The following is an 18,950-nucleotide window of genomic DNA, read 5'->3' on the forward strand; positions in this document are numbered from 1 at the left end:
TAGATAACTGATATATTTGAGTAACAGTAATAGCTTATCTTTAAGTGTTATATGCTTTATATACATTCTCATTTGAGTCTCACAATGGCCTTAAGAGGAACAGAGTGCAAATATTATCCCCATTTTGCATGTGACGAAACTGAGGCTCAAGATGTGAAGTGATGAAAACTTTTCTGGTTATGAGTAGAGGCCAGAATTTAGCTTCTGATCAATCATGCCATCAAAATGTTTCTTAAAATTAGACATATTCTGCACTACCACCCTATGTTAAATCTTGAAAAGACTCTTAGAAGTCAGCTAGTACAATTGCCTTGTTTTATATATGATAAAACCGAGGTCCCTAGGGATGAAATACTTTCCCCAAAGTCATTCAGTGAGTAAAGACAGATCTAAGACTCAATTCCAAGACTTCTGACCTTCATTCCAGTGTTAATTCTATTCTGCCATGTGCAAGATTTAGTCTGTCTTACCTATACTTTCTGAAATGCTAACAAGCTGGCACTGTGGGTAAATTCAGTCCAATGCATGGGAACTCAAACTTCACAGTTCCTAAGCTGCAAGGGTCTGGAGATACACCAGGACAGTTCTTTTGGGCATACGGAGCCATTAAAGAACCTCATCCCCTTTTCCTTTTCAGTCAGTGGTACCTCATCTTCCTGAAATCCAAGTACATATTCCCTTTCTGGGAATGGTCCTACCCCATTCTTTGGGGATATAGTTTCAGAAGCAGTTTCAAGTGTAAGTTCTTTTGGGCCTTCAGGATTGATTTCTAGGTATTTATGGACTTGGAAGCCTAAACAGCACTTCCACTCCTACTTCTCTATATTTGAGTTGACAAGTCAAAGAAGTTGACCCAGTCAATTCTGTGATGAACTAAGCAATTTTTTTCTGAGTCTCTCTAGCTCCAACATCCTGTTCTCTCTTATCCCTATGATTGAGTCACCATTTGTGGAGGTGAAAATTTTACCCCTCCTAACTTTCCTTGAACTGTCATCCACATCCCCTCTACAGTTCCGTTCTTTCTCTGTTTTCCAATCCCATCTTCTCTGAATCCCTTGCTCTTTTAATTATTAACATTTTTTTCACCTTAGATGTATTCACCTCATTTTCTTTCCATTTCCTGATTCTTAAAGGAACCTGGCTGTCTCAGAAGATATTACAACCCTGGTGGTCCTCTTTACAGTTAAGGTTGCTGCTTGCATCCCATAGAAACACATTTTATCTTGGAAGGGACCTCCTTGGCCATCTGTTTCAATCAATTACTACTTCTCAGATTGTGCGTCTCTTTGTATCTAAGCTCAGTAAGCACCTGATCTTCTTACCTTATCTCCTTGTAATTAGCAATGTTGACATCTTGGAACAAGATGTTCCTCAAAATAACTTTGTAATTTGGTGTGTAAAAATGACACAAGCAGTAATTAATACCCACAGTTGAATAGGAAGAGGATAGCTAAGAAGGATGTATGATAAACAATTCCAATGACTAGGTGGTAGTTTTTTTTTTTAGGAATATTTTCAGAAATAAGTTTTTCTAGCTGGGGGCTAGGCTTCTAAAGGAGTTTTAAAAAGTCTTATTCAGATACAGGTTAGAGTATAAGGTATCTATTGTGCTTTCAGATTCAGTGTTTCTGAGTATATATGTTAAGTTTTTGCCCCCTCAAAATTTCAGTGCCTAGGACAAAGCCTCTGTTGTTTTCTTCTCATTACTGTCCTGCTGGTTTCCTTAGGTTGTTTGTGTTCTCTTCCTTCTCAAACAGCCTTGCCTTACTTATTTGCTTGCATTTTGTATCTCCCAACAGGTCTAAGTTCGTTTAAATTCTTTAAACATAGCAGGGCATTTTCTACATTGAACAAGTTTAACAAATAATTGGATTAGATTGAACTATCCACCCATCTTCCCTTGGATCATACCTCTCCTGAAGCATTCAGCATCTTAATTTCTTCCACATTGTTAAATTAGAGCTGACAATTTTTGCAAGGTTGTCTTAATACAAGTTGTCAGCTGGTTAAGAAGTCAGAAACACTGTAGTGGATAGAACCCTGGTCTTAAAGTTGGGAAGATCTGAGTTTGATTCTAGTCTCTGACACTTACCAACTCTGTGACCATGGACAAGTTACTCTAGTCTATGGTCCTCAACCGGTTTTCCACAACTATAAATTATGCTAGGTTGTGATAAAATCACAAGTCATAGGGTCATCAAACTAGAGCTGAGAGGGATCTTAGATGTCCTTTAGGCCAACCACCTCATTTTACAGATAAACTCAGGCCTCGAAAACAAACGTACTGCAGATCATACAGAGAATAGGTGTCAGGCAGGATCTCTGACCATAGGGCCCTTGAAATCCTGGCATTGTGGCTTATATAAATTCCCTGAATGACTGAATGGATTAGTAAAGGTTAAATGAAATATTATGAATGATTTATGTCACACCTCAGAGTGACAACAAATGAGAGTCATGTTTTATGTCAATGGTCTTAAGCCTTTGACAAAAATGTCAATATCTGTATCTATTCCTACCTTCTACAAAAAACAAAAACAAAAACAAAAAAACCTTCTACTAATAATTAAACCAATATTGTTGTCTTCCCTTCCTGGATTGATAGATCACTGATATGTCTCACCATACATTCGGTACTCAAATACATCATCTCTAGCATTATAGTACACATGAGCTTGTTTTGTCCCATTCTCCTCTTGCAGAAATATATATGCTAAGCATATATTTAGCTTGTTTCTAACAAGGCAAGCTTATGTTGGAAAGAGATTGAGATCTGGTGTCAGAGCTCCTGGGTTCAAATACTGACTGTGCCCTTTAGGTCCTATGTGTCTTTAGATATATATCACTCCTCTGAAATGCAAAGGGGATATACTAAATAACCCTACACTACCTTCTAGCTCTCTATGATTCTGAATTCATCAACTCCTAATGTTATTTACCTCCTCTGTTCTCCATTGTACCTAATGGTGCTAGGCATAGATTAGTGACTCAGTATAATCCGGAATTCTTGAAATGATTTTGCCTTCCCAAACAGGTGGGCCTTTCAGCCTTCATCTAGGATTTAGAAAATCCTACTTATTTTCTTTCAAAGTAAGGAAAGAAGGAAAAACAAAGCACATATTTTGAATGTGAGGTTTGGGAAAATTTGACCCTGTGATTTATGAAAGGCCATATCTTTTAGAGGTATTGAGCTCTACATCCAAGTTTTGTGAACACTTTTGTGATTTACTAAGTGTTTGTGGGTAGGTAGACTATATGTATTTTGGGGGAAAATCAAGTAGCTGTTAAATTTATGTATATAGATGTGATTTATGAAACTACTTGACATTTTTCATCTGAAACCATCATGTTTCAGAACTTGAATGGACCTTAGAGATCATTTAGTCCATCCACTCATTTTACAGATGAGAACAAGACACGGAAATCATGGTGCATTAGCACCAGAATTAGGATTCAAGCCCCAGCCTCCTGACTTCTAGGTTTGGGTTATACTCTGGTGCATAATGAAACTAACAACAAACTAGTTCTGTAAAATAGTTTACGTTGGCTTTAACAGTTTGCTAATCTTTATAACAAAGGACTTGCCACTATGGACTTATTGATTTTTGGAAGTTATGTCTACCACTTTAGAATTTATTTTTGATGGAAATATACATTTTTCTCTTAGTTTATTTGAAAAAATAAAAATGCTGATTTAAATTCAACCCAATTTTGAGGTAATTTGTGGGTTTTGTGAGCCAAACTGACCCATTGAGGCTTACCTAGCGATGCCTGCATATCTCCTGCGGTTTTAAGGAGCATGGTCTTGGCATGAAGCCAGAACTTTGGTTTTTGTGCTTGAACTTATGCTTACTAGCCATGTTCCAGGGAGTTGGCAGTTTTCTTTTGCTTAAAAATATGGCATCAGTTAGTCTAAAGTGAAATTTCAGATGTGACTAGCACTGGGATTCATATAGTCATGGGTTTTTCTTATTGTTGAAGGTAATCTCTGTGGTATGTGTAATACAAATGGATTGGACAGATAATTTTCTGAGCCTATAATTTTTTTAATGAACTGAGATCAAGAGCAAAAGTTTTTAGTGAACATGTAACATTTTTTGAAGGTTTAAGTTGTGAACTTAATTTTTTCCTAAAGTCAATGTATACTTTGCAATTTTTACATCAGTAGGTATTTATTTACCTTTATTTAATGCTTTTCCTGTTGCTCATGAGGAGAATAATGAAAGTTTAACCAAAAGTGGGTTTGCCAAATAGACAACAGGAAACTCTTTGGCCTGGACTTTAAAAAGGTGCCATTGCCATTTATGGCTCAGTCTGGGCCATGAAGTTTATAATATGGTTGGTGTGGATTCTAAATCTATGAATTTCTTACCCCTCTCAATAAATTAATCAACAAGCATATTTTTCTACATGACCGGTGTGATCTTGGACAAGTCATTAAGATTCCTTAAGTCTTGATTTCCTCATGTATAAGAAGAGGGGCTTGAACTAGGTTTCTTCATGTGTATGGAGAGAGGGTTGAACAAGATGTTCTCAGAAATCCTTTCCAATTCTAAATCTTTGATCTTATACATTTAGTCAATCACAGAAAGGGAACATGAGGGACTAAAGGGAGATAAGCTGTGAAGGCTATAGAAGGCACAAACGTTGACCTCAAGGAGCTTGTGGGCTAGCTGGGAAGATGAAACCTTGAGAGAAAAATAGAGAACATGACAAAATATAATTGTATACTAGAGATAAATACAAAGAGAGGGGCAATCTTACTTATCTCATTGTGAACTAGATGGGTTAGAGGAGGCTCCAGGTCAGAGATGGGTTGGGAACATGGGACTTAAAGAAGGTTGATCCTGTGAAGAAGACTGGAGTGCACCTCAGACATTCCAGACAAAGGGAAGAACTTGAATTATAGGATGGAATTCTTTGCAATTTAGTGGGCATCAGATTTCCATTCTCTGAACTTTTTTTGCATATTTCCCTAGTATCCAGTTACATTTTGTTTTGTTATCTATGTGACAGGGACTGTCCTAAGGATACAGTCATAAAAATTGCATACTTCCTGTCCTCAAGGATCTCATATTGTCAGGGGGAAACAGAGTATACCTAGATAAGTAAATACACAATATATAACAGTTAATTAACAAGCACGTATATACCTACTCCATAGCAGACACTGTACTCTTGGGATACAAATAAAAAACATTAAGTTGCTTATATTCTACTAGGAGCATATCATATATTTACAGTGAGGTAATAAGAGCCTTGGGAAAATTGGGAAAGGGCCTCTTGAGTGGGAGGGGGCCCCTTGAACTGAGCTTTGTAAGATGCCAAGGGTAAGCATGCCATAGGCAGGAGGATTTAAAAAGTCATGGACAGGGGGTATATGATAGATTGGAAAGCATGTTTTAGGAGAACAATGGAACAGTGAGCAGTTGCTTACCTAATGTATGTTTCCCACGAATAAGTACCTCTTTTGTGAGCCTGGTCTAAGTTCAGACTCATTTTAAACTCCAATTTGTGAGAAAATTTGACTTTTCTTGGTGTATATGAGATATTCTTGGAGTTGTCTTTCAGAAGAGTCTACCAGAGAAGACTTTCTTATAATGATTGTGTTATTATAACAAAGAGTATAATCAAAAGAAAAGCAGAATCAGTGACAGTTTCAGAGGGTCGATGCATTTAATTTGTGTTGGATGATTTCCAGCATATTTTTTTTCATTAAAAAAAAAAACTCCATTTCTGAGAACTACAGTAAAACTTAAACCGCATGTTACATTTTGGTTTCTTTGAACCTCGATTAAACTGAAGTAATATGAAAAACAAACAGTTTTGCAGCACTGTTAATTTCAGGGGCAGAAAACATAAGCTCCCATAGGTCTTCTCCCTAGCCACTTTATGATCCTCTTGTTAGACGGCTAGATTAAAGATCTAGACCTCAATTTACAAGTGTGGATTGACATTTCATACCTGGCTTTGACCCAGGAGCTGATCTCATTTTATCCAAAAACATCAGAAATCAAGCTCACCAGAATTGGAGTGGTCTTAATTTAATTTGCCGCATTAGCTAAGCCCAAATTTACTACACAAAACAGCCGTGGCTTTTGTAATTACATATGTGCTATGTGGTGACTTTCTAAGGGAATTTGCTTTATTCTGTACATTTTAGAAAATGCTTTTGCTTGGTCTTAGAGCTCCAACTTGCTGCATATTTAAATATGGGGCAGTTTCATGGGGCGGGGAGGGGGGGGGGGTCTTCCCTCTGACTCTCTAGCCAGGAAATACTTAAGACTTTTTCTCCAGAATATCTTTGTCCAGGCTTACTTGTCAAATGGTATCTTGCTTGAGTGGGAAGATGTAAAATAAAGCAATGAGCCAGTATTTAAAAATTACTGCTCACTGACTGCTGCAGCTGTTGTTCCAATCAAAACTACTAGAAAATCCTTTGGAATTAGTTATACTGAATTTGTAACAGTCTACTGCTTAAAGCTGCTAGTATCCTCTAGGGGAAGAGTAAGCCTAACAGAGAGGGAAATGATTAAAGTTGCAATATCCCCCCTTTAAAATGAAAATAAAATGTACCCCCTTCCTTCTGGACTTAATCTGAGGGTTCAGACTTTGGAGGGGGAAAATCAGCTTCTAGGACTTTAATGGAAAAAAAGGATATAAATCCTCGAGGACACAAAAAGGGTATAAATGTCTTCAGATAACTCCCTAGTAGTCATATACTATGTAGCCTGCTTCTTGTTTATTGCTGCTTACTGTAGGTCTTAATTATTCCTCATTGGAAGCCACTTTTAACAAAACCTAAATGCTTTTTTTTGTGAAACATCATACTTTCTGAGCATATGATTTGGCCTTAATTAAAAAACAAACAAACAAACAAACAAAAAACCTCAATACATATACTTGTGACCTACCTATAGGATAGGTTTATTTTGAGCACAGTGTAACCACACTGGGATCATAGAACTGTGGTTTTGTGCTTTAAAAATTGTCTCAAGACATTTTTTATCATCGGAAGTAGTTTTTAAAATTATTGACATTAAAAAATCTAATGCAACTTGGGGAAGGGAGAAAGGGAACAAGTATTTAAAGGGAACAAGTATTTATTAAGTACCTACACTGTGCCAGGCACTGTTCAAAGCACTTTACAAATATTATCTCATTTGATCTTACAACTACAGACATTACCTTGTTTTATTGCACTTTGCTTTATTGTGTTTCAGAGATTTTTTTTTCCCTTACAAATTGAAGGTTTGTGGCAACCCTGCATTGAGCAAACATATCAGTGCTGATTTTCCAATAGCAGGTGCTCACTTCATATCTCTGTCACATTCTGGTAATTCTTGCAATATTTTAGACTTTCATTACTGTATCTGTTATGATAATCTCTGCTCAGGGATCTTTGATGTTTTTGTTGAATTTGTTTTAGGGCACCATGAACTCCTCTAATATAAGATGGCCAACTTAATCAGTAGATGTGTGTGTTCTGCCTGCTCCACTGATCCGTCCTTCTGTCCCTTTCCTTCTCCTTGGTTCTCCCTACTCCAGGAGACATAACAATATTGAAATTAGGCCAATGAATAAATTTACAATGGCCCCAAAGTGTTCAAAGGAAAGGAAGAGTCCCATGTATCTCACTTTTAATCAAAAGCTAGAAATATTAAGCTTAGTGAGGAAGGCATTTTGAAAGCTGAGATAGGGCCAAAAGTCAGGCCTTTTACAGTAACAACCAAGTTGTGAATGCAAAGAAAAAGTTCTTGAAGGAAATTAAAATTGCTAGTAAACCCATAAATGATATAGAGAAAGTTTTGGTGGTCTGGAGAGAAGATCAAACCAGCCACAACATTCCCTTAAATCAAAGCCTAAACAAGAGCAAGGTTCTAACTCTCATCAATTCTTTGAAAGGTGAGAGAGGTGAGGAGGCTGCAGAAGAAACATTTGAAGCTAGCAGGGTTGGTTCATGAGATTTTAGAAATGCAACCATCTCCATAGCAAAGTGCAAGTTGAAGCAGCAAGTTATCCAAAAGATTTAGCTAAGATGAAGACAAAGGTGGCTACCCTAAACAACAGACTAGCAATCTTATATTAGAGAAGTCGATGCCTGGCTTCAAAGCTTCAAAGGACAGGCTGACTTTCTTGTTACAGGCTAATTGAGCTGGTGACTTTAAGTCAAAGCCAGTGTTCTTTTGCCATTCTGAAAATCCTAGGGTGGGAAACCTGGATGACAGGACAGCACATCTTTTACAACATGGTTCACTAAATATTTTAAAACCATTATTGAGATCTACTGCTCAGAAAAAAAGATTCCTTTCAAAATATTACTGCTCATTGACAATGTACCTGGTCACTCAAGCGCTCTGATGAAGACATACAAGGAGATGAATATTATAATTCATGCCTGCTAATGCAGCATCCATTCTGTAGCACTTGGATCAAGGAGTAATTTTGACTTTTAAGTCTTATTTTTTAAGAAACACATTTTATAAGCCTAAACTGCCAAAGCGTTCTCTGGTGGATCTGGATAAAATAAATTAAAAACCTCCTGGAAAGAAGGAACCATCCTAGATGCCATTGAGAACATTTGTGCTTCATGGGAGAAGGTCAAAAAACCAATATTAAGAGGAATTTTGAACACATTGATTCCAATCCTTCTGAATGACTTTGAGGGATTTAAGACTTCAGTGGAGGAAATCATTTCAGATATGATGGAAATAAATAGCAGAACTAGAATTTGTTGTGGATCCCGAAGATTTGGCTGAACTCTTGCAATCTCATGATAGGATTTTAATGAATGAGGAGTTGCTTTTTTTTTTTTGCTCATAAATGAGCAAAGAAAGTGGTTTCTTGAAATGGAATCTACTCCTGTTGAAGATGCTGTGAACACTATTGAAATAACAACAAAAGTTTGAGAATATTAAGTAAACTTAGGTGATAAGAAGTTTTGTAGTGGGTAAAATGCTATCAAATGACATTATGTGCTACTTTTGTGAAAGAGTCAATTAATGTGTCACCTTCACTGTGTTATTTTTAAAAATTGCTTTAGCCATCTTAACTTTCAGTAACAATGTAACTTTTCGGCAGCCATGAACCATTGAGGCAGTATCCTTCATCAGCAAAAAGATTGATGAAGGCTCAGGTGATAGCATCATTTTTAGTAATAAAGTATTTTTAATTAAGGAATAAATTTTGGAATATTTTAGACATAATGCTACTTTAAACTTAACATATTACAGTATAATATAAATATAACTTTTATATATAGAAGCAGACCAAAAAATTCATATGATTTGCTTTATTGTGGTAATCTATAACAGAACCAATAATATCCCTGAGTAGTGCCTATTCCTGGGAGGTAGGTACAATTATTATCACCATTTTATAGCAGGGGAAACTAAGCCAAGCAGAGGTTAAATGACATGCTCAGCATCACACAGATAGTGGCTGAATTAATATTTGAATTAGTCTTCCTGACTCCACACCTATCCACTGCACCATCTAGCTGCCTCAACTGGCAAAGCATAAAACCATAAGATACATATAATTTATTCTTCATTGACTTCTCTTTTTTTTCTTCGGTGGACTTTTGGCACAAACCAAATATATACGTGATCTTTCTGGAAATGTAGTGTATGGGGAGTAGAAAATAAAAATTTTTGAATGTGTTGCTCTGAAAGTTTGGCCTTTAAGGTGTTTGAAGCAGTCATAATTAAATGCCAACTTAAAAAGTAGTGGCTTTTCAATTTAGCTTTCAAGACCACTTGCATTTATATGGTATTATATTTTTATTTTATTTTATTTTATTTTATTTTAATTTTTTTTAAACCCTTGTACTTTGGTGTATTTTCTCATAGGTGGAAGATTCATAAGGGTAGGCAATGGGGGTCAAGTGACTTGCCCAGGGTCACACAGCTGGGAAGTGGCTGAGGCCGGATTTGAACCTAGGACCTCCCATCTCTAGGCCTGGCTCTCACTCCACTGAGCTACCCAGCTGCCCCTATATTTTTATTTTGTTTGTATTTAGTCAATATAAACTTACATATGTCTGTGTTGTCTCACTCAAGAGTAGAAATCATTTCATTCTTTGTATTCTTATCCCCATGTCCAGCACAGTACCTGAAACATAGTAGATGGTTAATAAATGTTTGTTGATGATGGATTTATAGAAGCATTTCAAAATGTACAAAATGCATTTCTCCACATTAACCTTGTTAAGGCAGCTCATTGAGTTACTATTGTCCTTATTTTATAGATGAGCAAATTGAGACTGAGAGCTTGTAACTTGTCTTTAATTCTTTATAGAGTTTCAGAGCTGGAATTTGAACTAAGTTCTTCTGATTATATGTATAATGTTCTTTCTGCTGCATCATTCTGTGTGAAATTATTGATTATGTGAAGGTAGAATAAGCATTCATTAGTTTAGACTAGCTCTAAAATCTTAAAATATGACATTTATCTAGTAGGGATGCCTTATATTAGATTCCTTAGAGAAAATGTAAGGAAAGGTTCCTTTGCATCACTTTATTTTCTAGGATACTAATTTAATGGACTTATATTTCCATATGTCTATAGGACAATAGGCAAGTGTATTATTTTTCTATGAGGAAGGTTCTGAGCACGTTGAAGAAAAAGATGAAAGATGGTGAACACTAGGGGTTAAAAGTACTTCTAAAAAAGTTTACTGTCAAAGGACATTCAATATGAATATCCTTTGTTAGTCATATGAGGAAGTTGGAGTAGATTACAAGTTAAGGTCGCTTCTGAGCAGGTAGGTGTATAGTGGCAAGAATTCCACGCCTGAATCCAGGAAGACTCATCTTTCTGAGTTCAAATCTGGGTTCAGAAGCTTACTAGCTAGGTAGCCCTGGGCAAGTCACAACCTTATTTGCCTCAGTTTCCTCACCTATAATATGATTTGGAGAAGAAAATGGCAAACCATTCAAGTATATTTGCTCAGAAAAACCTCATATCAGGTCACAAAGAGTGGGACACAGTTGAAACAACTGAAAAACAATACCAACAATCTCTTCCATTTCTCAATCAGATAATCCCAACATGAATCATTTCCTGCTCTTCCAACTTCTAATACCCTCCCTCTCAAACTAACTTGTATTTAACTACTAGAGTAGCTAAACAAATTTTGGTACAATGAATGTAGTGAAATATTACTATGCTGTAGGTAATGATGGATATAATGAACATAAAAGAACATGAAATAACTTAAATGAACTGATACATAGTGAAGGAAATAGAACCAGGCAAACAATATACACAGTAACCTCACCAGTAGAAATAAAAAAGAAACCCCAGCTCTTCTACATTTGAAACCAAATATCATAAAATTATAAATACCAAGTTTGTCCCTATTGAAGACCTGAGCAATATGTCCCCCTTCTCCTTTGTATGTGGTACAAGTGAGGGTGTATGGGTATAGATTCAGCATATTTATTAGTTTTGCTGAATTTTTCTTCTTTAAAATAATTCTTTATTATAAAAATGATTTTCTTAAAGGGTTGGAAGAATACAGGGGAAAATGGAAGTCACATTAAAAAAAACAAAAATAAAAATATTTTTAAATAATGATGCCATTTTGGAATTATGCCCAAAGGGCTACAAAACTGGTCATACCCTTTGATCCTATAATACCTCTAAATGGGGCTTTATCCCAAAAGGATATTAAAAAGGGGGGAAAGGCTTACTTGCACAAAAATATTTATAGCAAATCTTTTCATAGTGGCAAAGAATTGGAAATTGAGGAATGGCTATCATTTGGGGAATGACTTAACAAATTATGGTATGTGTTGGTGATGGAGTACTGTTGTGCTATAAGAAGAAATGACAAGCAAGATGATTTCAGAAGAAGCTAGAAAGATCTACATGAACTGATGCAGAGTGAAATGAAGAGAACTAGGAGAACATTGTACAAGTGACTGTAATATTGTATGATGATCAACTGTAAAAACTTGGTTACTCTTGGCAATGCAACAATCTGGGATAATACTGAAAGACTTATAATGAGGAACACTATCCACCTCCAGAGAAAGAAGTGTTGGAGTTGGATGGATGCGGATCAAAGCATACTATCTTTCACGTCAATGTATTTATGATTTGATTTGGGGTTCCTTGTTTTCTATGCGTGTGCTCCTACAACAGTGACCAATATGGAAGTGTGTTTTGCATGATAATAATAAAAATTTTTATAAATTTTAAAAATTGAATCCAGACACATCATAATGTGTTTTAGCAAAACATAAAGATTAAAATGTGGACAGTGTTTCAGTGAGACCTTCTTTTGTCTATTCAAATAAATTTATTAGTTCTTTATTAAGAACTTGCTTTATGCTAGACATGGGATTAAAAAAAAAGGATTAATCTTGCTCTCAGTGGACTTCTAGTCTTCTGGGTTTTTGATTTTGTGTGTTACCTACCAATTGTTTGTTGTCCAAAAGCATCAATAAATCCCTAGTAGGTCAGAGTATACTTGATAAAAGATGATACTATAAGTTGGCTACTGTGTAGATTGTTAACCTTGGATCATTTTAATTTGATAGTGAGGATTTTTTAAAGTGCAAATTCTTTTGTCTTTTGATGAAGTGTTGGGCCCCATCCCCACCCCTCCACTAGAGACCAACTTACTCCCTATGTGCTTCCATTTGGCTGCTGGGCAGAGGGGCAGGGGAATGTGAGGCTTGGTGAAGAGGGGGAAGGAGCTCTGCCTGCCTTTCTAGTAATGAACTTTGGGGTGGGGGGAGGTTGGGGAGGGAGGGTTGCTGAGTGACCACAAAGAGTGTGCTGTGTGCCATCTTTGGCCACTGTGCCATAGATTCGCCATCACTGATTGAGTGTATTCTCTCTAATCAACCTTTAATCAGAATTAAAGAAATTGCTTTCAACTTTCATAAATAAAAAGGAATTCTTGAGTATAAGTGATGATTACCCCTTTGGATCCTTTTATGAGAATTACCTGATGTTTTTAAAGTGTATTAAGCATCTTGTATTTATTAAAATACAATAGCCATCAATCTTTAATTTCATGGTTTTGTGAGACATACTGAAGTGCTTTGAGTTATGATAAAATTTAGTGTATTTCAACTTATGAGAAACAGGAATAATAAGAATAAGGGAAAATCCACAGACATTCTGAAAGTTTTTGTTTAAACTGTTAGTAATGACCTTTTCCCCAGGCACTTCTGCTCAAGTAACAAAATGGATCTAGTTGAGCTTTTTTATTTCCTAACCTGTGTGGATGAACTAATGAGCTATGAAATGGTCTAAAGGTAAAAAGAAGTTAAAGGAAGAAAAGAGCAAGGCTTCTGGATAATTCACCAACTAGCCAATAAACCTTTAAAAATCTACAACTCCTTGAGGAGATTGGCATTGCAAGTGTGTAATTTTTTTTTCACTTTTTTAACAGGCTATGCCTGCAGATTGGTGTCACAAAACATGTCTCTCATTTTGGTGAATGAACATTCTTTGGACGTAAGTAAATTTTCCTCAGGTACATTTAATTGAATATATCAGTTTTTTAAAAAAGAAATCTTGGGGTTTACCTCCATCTTAACTTCTTACAATGATCCAGGTAGATGGGTGGGGGAAACAAAGATTAAAAATTAATATTTCCTGTTTATTCATATTAACTTAAATCTATGGCAAGGATGCCTTACAATCACTTCCCTAAAAGATCAAAATAAGCTTAAGGAATTGGCTTTTCTTGGCAAGGCTTAGTTTTAGTCTGAGAAATCCATCCAGTTCTGAGTCTCATTCAATCTTACTTATTGAGACTTTTAAAATACCACATAGGCCTTCCTCCTAAATAGTATTATTACCCAACTCTCACTACTTAACAGTGATGATTAAAATTAAGATAGGAAGTAAATGTTGATCTAATTCTAAGATAGTTTGGCCTTAACTATCTTGCAAATAATTTAGTAAAAATAATGCTTTAAGCATATACATTATACATTTATGAAGTGCTTGGCAACCTACAAAATGTTTTAACATGTTATATATGATAAATTTCTCATGGTAATCCTATGGAAGAGATTAGGGCAAGAATTCTCTCTCTCTTACAGATAAGGAAATGGAGGCTGAGAAATGTTCTTTTACCTCCTATCTCAGAGTTTGTTGGGATACAGATTTGCCTCAGTTTGACCATAACATGGCTGAGTAGAATTTTCGTATCTACTAAAGATTCCTTAGAGACAGGAAGAGCTACCTATAATCTTCACACGAGAGCACAAGGTTTATGTATAATTCCACCTCATTTCCCTGTTCTGTCGATACAATATACTGTTTTTTGACAGAGATGTTGAGGAATTTTTTTGCAGGAACCAAAAGGTTAGGGATATATTCCTTGCTTCCCATAATAACTGGTTATGGATTTCAGATTTACAAATTTATCTAGCTTTCATGAACCCAACATTAAAATTTAATGTTTAAACTAGTTCAGACACTTTTTCAGTCTTCTTGACTTTGGTAGAAAATTATCTGTCATGACCTTCCTTTTTCATTGTCTGACAGGTAAAAATTAGTAGTGAGTTCTAACTTTATCTTTTACTTGTCATTGCATATCTAAACAGCAGGAAGCAACCCTCTTGCCCCCATCTTACTTGGCTCTAAAGGCAATTTGGAAGAACCAAAAATAATTTTGTTTTAAGCTTGTTAATGAATTTTCATTGGGATACCAGTAAAGATTCTTTGGGGCGGGGGCAGAGAAAGACAGTCAGGGGCTTTCTTAAACCACACAAACCTTGAAGTAAAAGAAAAAAGCCATTACTGCTATCTGAGTGAGTGAAGGTGGGATGTCAGTGGTTGTTATAGCAAGTCATAAGCAGTAAAGAATAAGACTTCTTGACTGTTTCATTTGTAACTTCTGGCAGCAGTTTGTTTATGTATTAATACATGTCCAAGCATCAAAAGTAAGTCTCATATCTACCTTCATTATAATATCTGCTTTTGCTTAAGTCAAGTGAGGATGTCTTAAAATACCACTTGATTCACTGTATTAAGCCTAAAACATAAGACTATGGTTGTTCATGATATAAACTTGCCATCATTTCCTTGTACAAATGCATCCTTGAAGAACAATCTCTTCTGGTGAAGTTTTCTCCTAATGTTAAGAACAGGTATAAAAGTAACTGGCTGCTATCTAGTAGGATACGTCTGGGGTGATTCTAAAATCCAGCTGTGTATAGTGAGACACTATCAGTGGTCTTTGGCCAAGCCTCAAAACAAATAGGAGCCTCGAAAGTATTAAAAGCCTAAAGTGGGGGGCACCATAACTTGCTGGTCAGGCCCAGAGCTTTTTGACTTATAGCCCCTGTTCTCGTCAGTGAAGAAAACTGGTGATTATATGGCACATGCTCAACATATATCATGAGAAATGAGGAATGTCATCAGTAATTGTGATGCTTGAGCTCAGATAACAGGTTTTTGGGTTGTAACAAGGTAGCCCTTTTTATTCTAGAGGCAGTAGATCAGATATATTATCCTTACATTGGAGGCTTATGTCTGTCAGATGCCTTCATTGATGAAGTTCATTTTCTCTCCGGTTTCTAAGCACTGTTGTCTTTGGGTAAGACCTCAGTATAAGATATCTTTCCATGGACCTGAGAATGTTTTTTTGGAAAGGCTTCGAAGCTATATCTTACATGCAACCTTTAATATAGCTTATTTGGTTCACATGATGATTATCATTATTCTTGACTTTTAAAGTATATTAGATTATTTTCTTCTTTTCTTGCATTATGGAATCCTTACTATCTAATAGGTTTACTTTGTTGATTTTTTTTCATCTAGCAGAAAGCATACATGAGATGCTCAAAAACTATGATCCTCTGATCATTACATTTTTGCATAAATTGATTGGATAATAGCAACCATTATATGAAGTGATGTTTTCTTTGCCTTTATCCACTTAAATGAATTCGTTTCATGATTTACCTTGGGTAAAACCCTGTGAGTTCAAGTAACTCAATGTATTTCATACATGAAATCATTGTAGCAAAAAATGAATTTTTCAACAGTCATAGCCAAGCTTTCAGAAGTGGATATAAGTTCTCCCTCATGGGGAACTTTCCTTTTTCTGTACTTGGCATGCAACAGGTGATATAAAATTGATGTCACTACTTTGATTCCTTTTTGAGTTATTAACATTCTTAACCCACTAAGGTAAGAGAAACATCTTCCAATTATTTTTCTCTTAAATCCACAATGGCTTTTTGAAGATAATACCATTCCTGATTCATCTCTACTCTCACCATAGTCATGTGCAGATGCTGCTTATGCCTTAAGCCTTTTGTACTCTGCAGTCTTACAGGACTTCTTTGATAGAAATGCCAAAGGCATTCAAATCTCAGCTGCCTTGACAATCAAATTCCTCTTTTAAAAATTAAGTTTTAAATTTCTGAGAAAATAATCTTGTATTAGTCTGCACATATCTTTTATGATATTTCATGCAAATATTTGGGGTAAAGGGGAAAAAGATCAGATAGTCAAACGTGGTCTTAGAAAGAATAGATTTAAAAATCTGAATCATCATTTATTTTAGAAATTGAAAGCGAATAATGAGATGAAAATGACATGTACCCTATACATAATATTTTAAAATAATTTATTCTAGTACAATTAACAGTCTAGATTTTTTGTAAAGACTAGATCCCACCTCCAAAAAACAAAACCCACACAGTCAAATATGTGGTGAGTGTAGTTGATATTAGACAGAAGGATTTAATGAATATTTCTAGTTATCTCTTTCTTGAAATCAAACATAAATGGGCAGACTAGTGCATTAGCTCTTCTTATACTTTTTCCCCTACTTTGTCTCTTTACCAAAATAAGCCTGTGTACTGAGTACCATTGATATGTGAGGAAACAAAGTGAGAAACTATGTTAAAATAAAAAATCAAGACCTCCTTCTTTATGACCTTTGGAAAGGGTGTCAAACCTGTGGTTTGACAGTGAAGGGGAAATCTCTGCTTTATCTTCCTGTTTTACTATAAAATCTCTAATTTAAATCAAAATGTCATATTAGTGTAGAATTTTGCCTTTTTTACAGCTAATTTCAGCATTGTAAATGTTGAAGGAGATGGAAGAGTATACACTTAATGCTCAATAAAGGAGAAAATTGGTTTTTAGCATATGTCAAAGCTTCACTTATCATTTTCTTAAATAGAAAAAGAAAATAAAAATTTCAACTTTGGCTAGGAAATAGTTGGTTATATTAATCAGCACTGTTATTGAAATATTGCAGCACTAATACTATTGTTTGAGTTCAAATAGGACTGTTTTGAAGGAACACCTAGCAGTTTTAAGGGAAAAAGACTGAAAAGAATTAAATATCTAAAAGTCAAGATTTAAAAAATGTCCTTCTTAGCTTCTACTTTCAAAAATAAATGATCAAAAGAGAGATGTTTTTCTAGAAACTGAGAATGGCCAATTTTGAATTGCATTTTGAAGTAGGTAAGATTTTGTGAAGTTCTTGCATTATCTCACCTTGTAACGTTTAATGGTAAATGAAATACGTCTCTAAAAGGCTGTCTGCTGTTCTTATGATAACTGCCAATGCCAATGCCAATGTCAGTTAAGAGGTAGTGATAGGTAGGAAAGGTGAGCTTTGTGTGAGCTCTACATCAAATAGATGGCTGCCTGTGTTGGAATCAAACCCCAAGTAACTATTAAGTGAATATTGTAGTAACTCTGTGTTGAACATGAAGTAGTAAAAAAATGTAACAAAATGTGTATTTTATTAGGGCAACATTTCCCCTCTTGACTTGAAAGGACAAGACTTTGTTTCCTCTAATAGATTATTTTCTTACTATGATGAATTTAATTTGATTCTCAGCCTTTTGAGTTTTAAAGAAAAATGTGCTTTTCATTAATAAGATGACTGCTGAGATATTCCCAAATTTTTATACATCATCAATGGTGAAAATAGTGTTACTGAGTAGTGTTAACACTACCCAAGTGTATTTTATGTAACAACCAAAACAATTATTGTTTTCCAGGGATAGAAGTTTTTTAAGTTCTTGTGTGATCCTGAATCTATTTTATATCTACTTTTCTAATGTTCTTATGAAAATTAATCCTCCTTAAGGAAAAAGTTTGGGGAATAATGATAATAATAATAATAATAATAATAATAAGCAGCAAAAATAATAGCAGGCAACATTTATATAACATTTTAAGATTGGCAAAGCACTGTGGACAAAAACATATATTATTTTAACCTCATGCAACCCTGGGAGGTAGGTAATATTATTATTCCCTTTTTATAGATGAAGAAACTGAAGCAGACAGAGAGTGACTTGCCCAGGGTCATACAACTAGTGATATCTGAGGCCAGATTTGAATTTAGGTTTTCCTTTACTCCAAGATCAGTTCTTAGTCTAATATGCCACCTACCTGCCTCTGAGGAGTTAGCATGCATATTCAAACTATTTTAGGATTTCATAGATTCTTCCAAAATTGTGAAAACTCTTGGTTGATATAGATCTTAAGCTTTTCTCAGTCCTTTCAGTATATCTATAGTTCTCACTTTGTAAGTTCTATAATTGTAGCTTTGGGAAAAGATTTTTAAAAAATCTCTAGACTATTACACTCATAAAAAGAGCATTTCCATAAACATAGCATAGACAAAAGAATTCTGTATGAAACTGTTATCTTTAGCAATAACAGGTTTTGGGTTATTAGTTGCACTTTGCTCCATTGTTCTCTAGGCAGGAGTATCCTGTTGTAGGAAGAGTCTTATCTGCCAGAATTCATGCCTGATTCTTCCTTAGAAGGGGACTGTTTGTCTGTCTAAAAACAGTGGGGAGGAGTCTTGTAAACTTCACACTTGGAACTTCGTGGAAATTGCACAATCAATTTTTGTTTCAACCTCAACCCCATGTTCCCAGGAGTTCTCACTGAACAGGAGACCAGTAATGAAGGACAGTAAAGTGGCAGACTGTTTT

At 35.4% G+C, this 18,950-nt stretch overlaps 1 protein-coding gene across 1 annotated transcript in view; it reads left to right on the plus strand.

The window, feature by feature from the left end:
* Window positions 1-18,950, plus strand: part of ATP8A2 (ATPase phospholipid transporting 8A2) — a 727,903-nt gene that overhangs the window by 220,175 nt on the left and 488,778 nt on the right. Inside the window, exon 27 of the mRNA XM_044668968.1 lies at window positions 13,412-13,476. Within this exon, the coding sequence (XP_044524903.1) occupies window positions 13,412-13,476 (65 nt within the window). The remainder of the gene's footprint in view (window positions 1-13,411; window positions 13,477-18,950) is intronic.

Source organism: Gracilinanus agilis, chromosome 3 (genome assembly GCF_016433145.1).
Source record: "Gracilinanus agilis isolate LMUSP501 chromosome 3, AgileGrace, whole genome shotgun sequence".
Lineage (NCBI taxonomy): Eukaryota > Metazoa > Chordata > Mammalia > Didelphimorphia > Didelphidae > Gracilinanus > Gracilinanus agilis.